Source organism: Hipposideros armiger, unplaced genomic scaffold (genome assembly GCF_001890085.2).
Source record: "Hipposideros armiger isolate ML-2016 unplaced genomic scaffold, ASM189008v1 scaffold_175, whole genome shotgun sequence".
In the NCBI taxonomy this organism is placed as follows: domain Eukaryota; kingdom Metazoa; phylum Chordata; class Mammalia; order Chiroptera; family Hipposideridae; genus Hipposideros; species Hipposideros armiger.
In genome coordinates this window covers 1,735,702-1,744,942 of record NW_017731525.1, presented here as the reverse complement: position 1 = coordinate 1,744,942, position 9,241 = coordinate 1,735,702, and the positions used below count along the sequence as shown (strand labels likewise).

The 9,241-nt window shown below is 34.0% G+C and overlaps 1 protein-coding gene across 1 annotated transcript in view; it reads left to right on the top strand.

Moving 5' to 3' along the window:
- LIN54 (lin-54 DREAM MuvB core complex component) overlaps nt 1–5,752 on the top strand; it is an 88,801-nt gene extending 83,049 nt beyond the window's left edge. Inside the window, exons 12-13 of the mRNA XM_019652200.1 lie at nt 1–205; nt 2,415–5,752. The exon at nt 1–205 is cut by the window's left edge and continues 19 nt beyond it. Of these exons, the coding sequence (XP_019507745.1) occupies nt 1–205; nt 2,415–2,616 (407 nt within the window). The 3' untranslated portion in view covers nt 2,617–5,752. The remainder of the gene's footprint in view (nt 206–2,414) is intronic.
- Nucleotides 5,753–9,241: the final 3,489 nt, after the last annotated feature.

Genomic DNA, 9,241 nt, shown 5'->3' with positions numbered 1-9,241 from the left:
AGGCAAAAATAATGTGCTCTTCAATATGCAAATGTATTGGCTGTAAGAATTTTGAAGAAAGCCCTGAAAGAAAGACATTGATGCACTTGGCAGATGCAGCAGAAGTAAGGGTACAGCAACAAACAGCAGCAAAGACTAAGTTATCCTCTCAAATTTCGGACTTGCTTACTAGGCCAACACCAACTTTGAACAGTGGAGGAGGAAAGTAAGTCAATATTTTCATCTCTTTATAGTATGACATGAATATTCGTTTTTGGTCAAGTTTCTCTTTCTGGACAAAATTGAGTTCATACTTTTGGTTGTTGCAAACTTGAGTTTTGCATTTTCTGTTAGTTACTTGCTGTAAAGGAATTTAAGCGTAACAGAAAAACTACTGTCAAATATATTGCACAGTTCTAAACTGCACAGTAATACTTTAGTTCACCATGCTTTAATTTGATTTCTCCCTACTAAGATGAGCAATTATGTAATTTGAAAAACTCCTCTAAGAAAACCAAATTTTTAATACCCACTACTGGTTGTGTCATTATCCATATTTTTTACTTTCTTATCTTCTTTTGCCTTTTGCGTGTCCTGGTAGCACTTCCCCATCCTGTCAGAGCCCCCTTCACACACTACATTATTGTAGCTCCTTATTTCCCTAGATACTGAGCTGTGGAGGAGGAAAGGTGGGGCTTCTTTTAGTCAGGCCAACCCAAGTTTAAATACTGTCTGTGCTCTGTAGTAGTTTGTGAATTCGACAAGAACTTCATCTCTAAGCTTCAGTTTTCTTAGCCTGCAAATCTCCCCTATCACCTGGCTGTGAGGAATAAAGCATGTTTGGTGCGTTTGGCAGGGCCTGATGCGACATGTTTACTGACTTGGATTTATATTAGCGAGTTTGTTAGAGGTTAATTTGAGGAATTATTAAATGGAATGAGCCTTGCAAATGGTATATAATTTAAAATTCCTAAATTGAAATAAGATCCAGTGCTTATAAAAGTACGACTTCTTTTGTACAAAGTATTTCAGATATTAGTTCTAAAGAACTCCTACAACTGGAATATAATCAGCAAATAGTTCTTAACTGATTAAAGTGGAAATGGGCAAACACCTTAATAAGGAATCCTTTCTGGTAATCTGCTTTCAATAATCCTTCAGAATATTAAATCTCTCAATTTGGAGATTGAAATATTGCTATACTCAAATATTTTTATATACAATTAATTTTTCAATTTTCATGGAGAAATGCTTATATTATGAAGTGTATAAGAACACAAAATTATATACTATAATCAAAACTATGTAAAAAAAACTGTATAAAAAGTTATACCACAAAAAAGGACAGCAACTTGTCTGTTCCCCTTCCCCGATTCCCTAGTGCTGTTCTCTCCAATTCCCCAATAAAAAAAATTCTAAAAAAAATAAAAAGGTATACCAGCATGTAACTTTTGTCAGTGACGAAAATGTTTTTTTTACTTTTCTAGTTTCCAAATAGTATATAATAAACACTACTATTATACAGTATTACTAATTATACAGTATTATTGTAATATTGTAGTATTTCCTAATTTAAAGTGCTTTTTGTATTTTAAAGATTTCTATTCAACTGTGTAGCAGCCTAAATCCTTAATTATCCTCTCTTGTCATGGCAGGCCTTAATTAAATACTTCATTTATTTTGTTTTGCAGTTTCCTTCTATTAGTGACTGCTTACAAGTTGTTGAGTTAGTGGTTAGAATCCGGTTGCCTGATTTTATCTCTTGAAGGCTTTTAACACTTGGCTACATATAGCAAGCATCAGGATGGATTGCTCAAATTTAATACTCAGTAGTTCAGAGCTTTATGAATGAAACTCCATGAAAAGAACAGCATTTGGTCTCCCCATTGTTTTTGTTGTGATAGAACAATGCAAAATTTTGATGTGCCTTTTTGTTTGTTTTAAATATATGGGCCTATGGGAAAGTGCTTTATTTCCAGTGTTGTACAGGAGATAGTGCTTTCAATTCTCAATATTCACTCATTCATTCAGCATATATGCATGGAGTGTCTCCATGTGTCAGGCACCGTTCTAGGCAGTGAGGAAACAGCAGTAGATAAAACAATGACTGCACTTGTGGAGCTTACATTCACGAATTGGGAGGACTTTTGTTATAGAAATAATCCTGTCATGTAGATTTACATCTTTTAGTTAGGTAAAAAGGCATATATTTTCTGAATAAAATTTTAAAAATATGCTCAATCATAAACCAGGCCTAACTTTTTAAAGCTCCCTAGGATGTGCTTGTGCTCACTGCACAGATTGTGATGTTCAGTGTGCTGGTGAACCATGAAAATGTCAACAGAGATTTCTAAATGAAAGAATGTCATCCACTTCTGTAGTTACTCAACACCATATCATCTCTCTCTCTCTCTCTTTCTCAAAAATCATTTCAGATTGCCATTTACATTTGTAACTAAGGAAGTAGCTGAAGCCACGTGTAATTGCCTTCTGGCCCAGGCAGAGCAGGCAGATAAGAAGGGAAAATCAAAGGCAGCAGCTGAACGGATGATACTTGAGGAATTTGGACGATGTTTGATGAGCGTCATCAACTCTGCAGGAAAAGCAAAAAGTGACCCTTGTGCCATGAACTGCTAACTCTTGCACAAAAGACTGATAAATGGAACTGTATAGAACATTGAAGGTGCAGGGACACTTGGTTTTCTGGAAGTTAGTTTAACAATTACTGTATTGTTAATTCAGTCCTTGTGAGACCTGAAATTATAATACTGAAAGAGAAGAAATTTTAAATGAGGATATTAGTACATTTTAAATCTTAGTTAAATCTACTTACGCCCCCTCTGAATTGATTTTTTCTGTATTGTATTATATAGATTTTTAATTTGCTTGGGTTTCTTAAGAATTAGATGTTCTATCCTTCTGACTCTATTGACAAAGAACATTTATAAATTACTATAATTTATGATGTATGGCGTTGTATGACTTTGTTCAGTAGAAAAAGCCAAAGAAGCATTGGTAATACCCAGTCGTTCTTTGGTACTAGACTAGAATATAAGCAGATAGAATGCCTACATACACAATTCTTATGAAGCATATTCAAATGAAATTTTGTGTTTAGAAAAGCACTACCTTTTTAAGAAAAAAGGACTTTTTAAGGTGGATTATGGAATAATATCCTATTGTCACTTTGGGAATGTCAGAAGGGGAAGTAATCTGTAGGCACACTTTTACAATACAAAAATTTTGTTTTTTTTGAAAAACAAAGCATTAAGGGATAGTAAATAATACTCAAAGAATGGGCAATGTGTTTTTATAATAAGGGGTGATTAAGAAATGCTCTGGGATGTTTCCATTTTCTTTTAAGGAAGTGATACGTATTTGAAACGATAATAAATTGTCAAGTGATTACTGGGTACTATTAAAATGAGAGGTGCATATAAATAGAACATATTATTATTATTATGTAGTGATAAAATAGAACCTTATATAATTACCAGGTATCAAACTTGGCTTGGATGGAGAAATACAGAATGTTGAAGCTCTAAGAGATGAGTTTAGGAAAGGAGCTTTCATCTATACAAACAGTTCTCTTTATAGACTTTTGAACTGAAAGGTATTAAACCAATATATGACTCTTACTTGATTTACTGAAGTGGGCCTTCAAAATTGTAGTGGGATTTTTGTGTTTTTTTTAATGAGGGAAGCTTAATATGGCATTATTTTTAGCCAGTGATTTGGTAAGCTGAAGGTATGAGTGTTTTCATATAATTACTAAAATAATGTAAATCATTTTCAGAAATTCAAAGCTTTATGAATTTAAGAGCCTGTTACAATAGGACTCTGGATTTTATGACAAGAGAAAACCATGTTGGAATTCAGGCATTTTGTTAGGTACCTTAATCCTCAGTAATTAGTATATGATTGTTACATTTCCTACAAGGAACCTATAGTTGTATGTATTAAATGTGTATATATGTTCATATGAACACGCAAGATATAGGCAATAGAAATTAAGTAATCCAAAAGAAGATTCCGTTATTCATTAAAGTATCTTCCTTTTGAAATTTGGATTTATAAAATTATAGTGCAGTAAACTTTAAATGTAGATAGTGCAGACATTCTTAGCACCTCAATCTAGTATGTTTAATTAAAATTTGTATAAATGTAAATTAGTGTAAGAGGATAAAATAATATCTAATCAAGTTATTTTTCAAAAGATTACAGTATTTTTTTGGTCTAAACCTAAACTTTGTTCATTTTGTACATATTCTGTGTTTAATTCTAATTGCACCTTTGTGATGTGTATTTATATACAGTGTGCAGAAAATGTTTGTGAAATTTGGATTACAATTATAGATTATGTATGATGGCATTGCTTGAGAATGTTTTGCTTGTAAAAATTTGGAGGTGCAATCAAATGCTACTAGTTTTTCTGATTTTCAAGAAACTAAAGTATTAAGCCTTTTCCTTTGTGTGTAGTACTTACTAAACTTTTTGTATTTAGGCATTTGCATCAAATTGCTGAACAAGATTAATATCCACATTAATTCAACAATTTTAAAAGACTATTTGGGGAGGGTTGGGTATATAATTTTTTAGCTCTATTTACATCCCAAAGTAGAAAGATTAAATTTATATTTACTAGAGCTATTCAAAGAATACACTTTTCTATATTGTGAAAACAGGACAGCAAAGTAAATCATACAAAAAATAAACATTTATACTATTCTGTAAAAAAAGGTTTTGCACTTTTTCTTTAATAACACCACTTTTAACCATTTAACATGCAAAAAACCTTTAAAATACCTGATTTTAAGTAAATTTAACATTACTTCTGAAAGCACACAACTAAAAAACAAATCTAGCATTTTGCCCAATTATTAACAAAAATTGCTTTGAAATGACAATGTCTTTTCTAATTTTCCACTGTTTCTTTTAAGGACAGAAACTCAACCTACTCTTTCCTTTATTATGTTTTTATGGTGAGTACCGTTATTAGTTTCCTTTTCTCTCAAGAACTAAAAGCAACTTGAAGATCTTGTCTTTAGACTGTAAGGGAACCAGACCCTTAACGTTATAGGTAATGAAATACGTAGCAACTTTGGGGAGAGACCACTGCTTTAGCTTCCACATCCTTTGAAATGGACAACTGACATTTTCTCAATTCTCATGTAAAATGTGAATAAAAATACCTTTAGAAAAGTCTTCTATTTTTGTTTTGTAATACAAATAAATAAGAAAATGAATACTTCGTAAATGCAGCTTCCAAACCAGGACCTCCAGCCCTGTGATCATACTGCATCTCTTAAGCATTTTATATGGGGATTTTGTAGCAGCAACCCAAAGACAGGGAAGCCAATCCACTAGAAAGCCTTTACTATTACAATTTCTGTTATTATGTAGTATAATGTAAATTACTTAGGTCTTTTTGTTTTTCTTCGTTTGGCCTTCTTTAACCCTCCGTCAGGCGCAGCTGATCTCACAGATTCTCTACACACAAATTTTCAAATATCTAAGTTAAGTATCGTGACTCATTGCTTCCGTATCTTCGCCCTCTTCTGTAACCTATCTCCAGTCGTGTTTGTGACTTAGTACAGTAAAGACGTATTTCATAGCATCTTTATGTGCAATGAATCTGTGAGATCAGTTGCGCCCGACTGAGGGTTAAAGCTCATTTTGTCATCTCTAGACCAAATGTGAGCTTTTTATGATCCACATGGTTTTATTAAATGGAAGTTTTTTAAAGTTTTAAAAACTTTTGAAATTAGGGCCGGCCGAGTGGCGCGATGGTTAAGAACTCGCTTGGGATGCCAGAGGGCCACGGTTCGGATCCCACATATGAGGGCCAGTGACACTGCCCTCCACAGCTAAGATGCTGAACAACAGCTCAACCTGGAGCTGGGCTGCCGTGAGTCGCTGGCGACGGCTAGGCTGCAGTACCTGTGGCAGTGGGTTGCCATGAGCTACCGTGTGTAGCCAGCAGCCAGCGTGAGCGGCCAGCAGCCGCAGTGAGCGGCCGTCCAGAAGCCGGCGACTGATCTGCCTCGCCAGGGAAGAGCGCAATGATGGTGCCAACTTGGGCCAGTGAAGCAGCGTCCTCCACAACTAGACTGAAGAACAAAACGACAGCAACTTGTCTGTTCCCCTTCCCCTAATTCCCCAGTACTGTTCCCATCCCCTCAATTACCCAATAAAAATCTTAAAAAAAAACAAAAACAAAAAAACTTTTGAAATTAAAATCTTCCTTTTAAATAGTTTTACGAATGCATTTAAGGCATTTTTAGTTTTTGCTCAAAAGCAGTAAGAAAATTATATTCAGGGTAATGTTTATTATAAGGTCACAGACTTTAAATGTAACTAATTTATTATATTAGCAAATAAAATCTGACAATATATAAAAAACAATACATCATGACCAGGAGGGTGGGTTTAGCCCAGGAATTAAAGGGTGACCCAACATTCAGAAAAATATCAATATTATGTATCAACATACAAAAGAAGAAAAACGATGTGATCATCTCAAAAGTTGCAGAAAACAACCTTTTAGATATGCGAAAAACTACTGAGTTGTATACTTTAAAAGGGTGAATATTATGGTATGTAAACTATCTCAAAAATTCCCTCCTCCCCCCAAAAAAGTGCAGAAAATCATCTGACAAAATTCAACACCCATTTATGATTGTGAAAAAAAAAAAAGCTCTTTAGCAAACTGGGAATAGCAGGGACCCTCAAGCTGATAAAGAGCTTTTACAAAGAAGTCTACAGCTAACACCATATGAACGATGACGACTGCTTTCTCCGAGACTGGGAACAAGGCACTGTGCTGGACGTCACTGTGCTATAAGGGGAAGGCCATAGACTGGAAGTGAATAAATAAGACGCTATTTGTGGGTAACGTGAATACCTATATAGGAAAGTCAAAGGATCTTTTACAGAAAGCTACTAGTTCTAATATGTGAGTTTAGCAAGGTCAGTATACAAGTGTATTTCTACATAGTAGCAATGAACATTTAGAAACTGAAATTTTAAAATGATCATTTGTAGCAGCACCACAAAACATTAAATGTAACAAAAATATGTCCAAGATCTGTATGTGAAATATAGAAAACATTGATTAAAAAAATCAAAGACCTTAAAAAAGATAACCATGTTCATGGATTGGAATATTCAATATCATTAAGATGTCATTTTTTCCCAAATGAACCTATAGATTCAACAACTTGTCAAGATCCCAATAGGGAGTTTTGTAAAACTGAACAAGCTGATTATAAATTTATAAAATTCAACAAACTGTTTACAAAATTTTCATGGAAAGGTACAACTAGAATAGCCAAACATTTTCGAAAAAAAAAAGTTAGAGGACTCCCACCTGACTTTAAGGCAAATCAGGACACTGTGGTATTGGTGAAAGATAGACTCTTGGATCAATGGAAATGAATAGAGCCCAGAAATAGACCCATATATGTGTCGTCAATTTTCAATAAGGGTTCAAAGGTCACTTGGGAAAGAATGGTCTTTTTAACAAATGGTGCTGGGACATCAATATGTAGAAATATGAACTTATATATCACACACCAAAATTAACTGAAAATGGATCATAACCTAAATGCAAAACCTAAAACTATAAAGTATCTAGAAGAAAAAACACACGAAGACAAAAATCTCTGTGACCTTGAGTAGGCAAAGATTTCTTAGATATGAAACCAAGTATCACCCTTAAAGAAAAAAAATGGGCAAATTGGACTTATCAAAATTAATAAAGTCTGCTCTTCAAGAAATAAAAGCACTGAGAAATAAGAAAAGCCACAGAGTAGGAGAAAATATTTGCAAAACGCATCTGATAATGCAGTTATGTCCAGATTATATAACAATTAAAAAAACCAACCTTCCCAAATATGGACAAACAACTTGAACAGACATTTCACCTAAGATCATGTGGATGGCAAGTAAAACTACAAAACGCTGTTCCTCATCACTAGCTATTAGGAAAATGAAAATGAAAGCCACAATGAAATACCACTGCACACCTATTAGAATGGCTAATTCAAAACAAAACCCTGACAATACCAAGTACTAGAGAGGAGCAACAGGAACTTTCAAACACTCCTGGTTGAAATGCAGAGTGGTACAGTCACTTTGCAAAAGCAGTTCTGGCAGTTGGTAAAACACATGCTTACCATATGACCCATTGTATGGATACAGCACATCTTTATTTATCCATTCATCAGTTGGACATTTAAATGTTTTCACTTTTTAGCTATTACAATCCTGCTATAAAATTTCTGTACAAGTTTTAATGTGGCCATATTTCATTTCTCTTGGGTATATATGCCTGTCAGTAGAATTACTGGGTCATATGGTTACTGTTTTACTTAACCTTATGAAATGTCAGGCTGTTTTCCAAAGTGTCTGCATTCCCACCAACGGGTTATGAGGGTTCCAATTTCTCTACATGCTTGCCAACACTTGTTATTATCTTTTTTATTAGAGCCTTCTTAGTGTGAAGTGCCATCACATTGTAGTTTTGATTTGCAGTTCCCAGAGGGCTAATGATGAATACATATTCATGTGTTCACAGGCCCTTAGTATAACTCCTTTGAAGAATGTTTGCTCATAGTCTTTATCCATTTTTCAAACTGGGTTGTTGAGTTATAGAAGTTCTTTGTATAGTCTAGATACAACTCCTTTTTCTGATAATATGATTTATAAAAATTTTCTCCCATTTGGGGATTGTCTTACTTTCTTGATGGTGTCCTTTAAAGCACAAGTTTTTAACTTGGAAGACATCCAATTTATTTTTTGTTGCTTGTGCCTTTGGTGTCACATCTAAGACACTATCACCTAATCTAAGTCTCAAAGATTTACTCTCTCCTAAAAGTTTTATGCTTTTACCTCTTACATTTAGGTTTCTGATCCATTTTAGAATCAGTACTTTTGCATGTGGCTATCCAGTTGTTCCAGCAGTATTTGTTAAAAAGTAGGAAGGATAAATTTCTGACAGGAATGTTAGTTTTCTCCAAAGAAAAAAAGGACATGGGTACTGAGTTGAATTTGTATACTAAATTACCCTAATCAAATTACCCTGATCAAATAATATAAAGACATTTTTACTGTAAAGCATATCATATCAAGTAAATCTGGTATCAGACTTGGAACACTTTCACTAGGGCAATAGCAATTAAGTGTGCTGAAAGCAGTGATGTAAACATTACCTTCAATGTTTAAATTATCCAGCACTTAAATAATGCAAAACACTAATTTC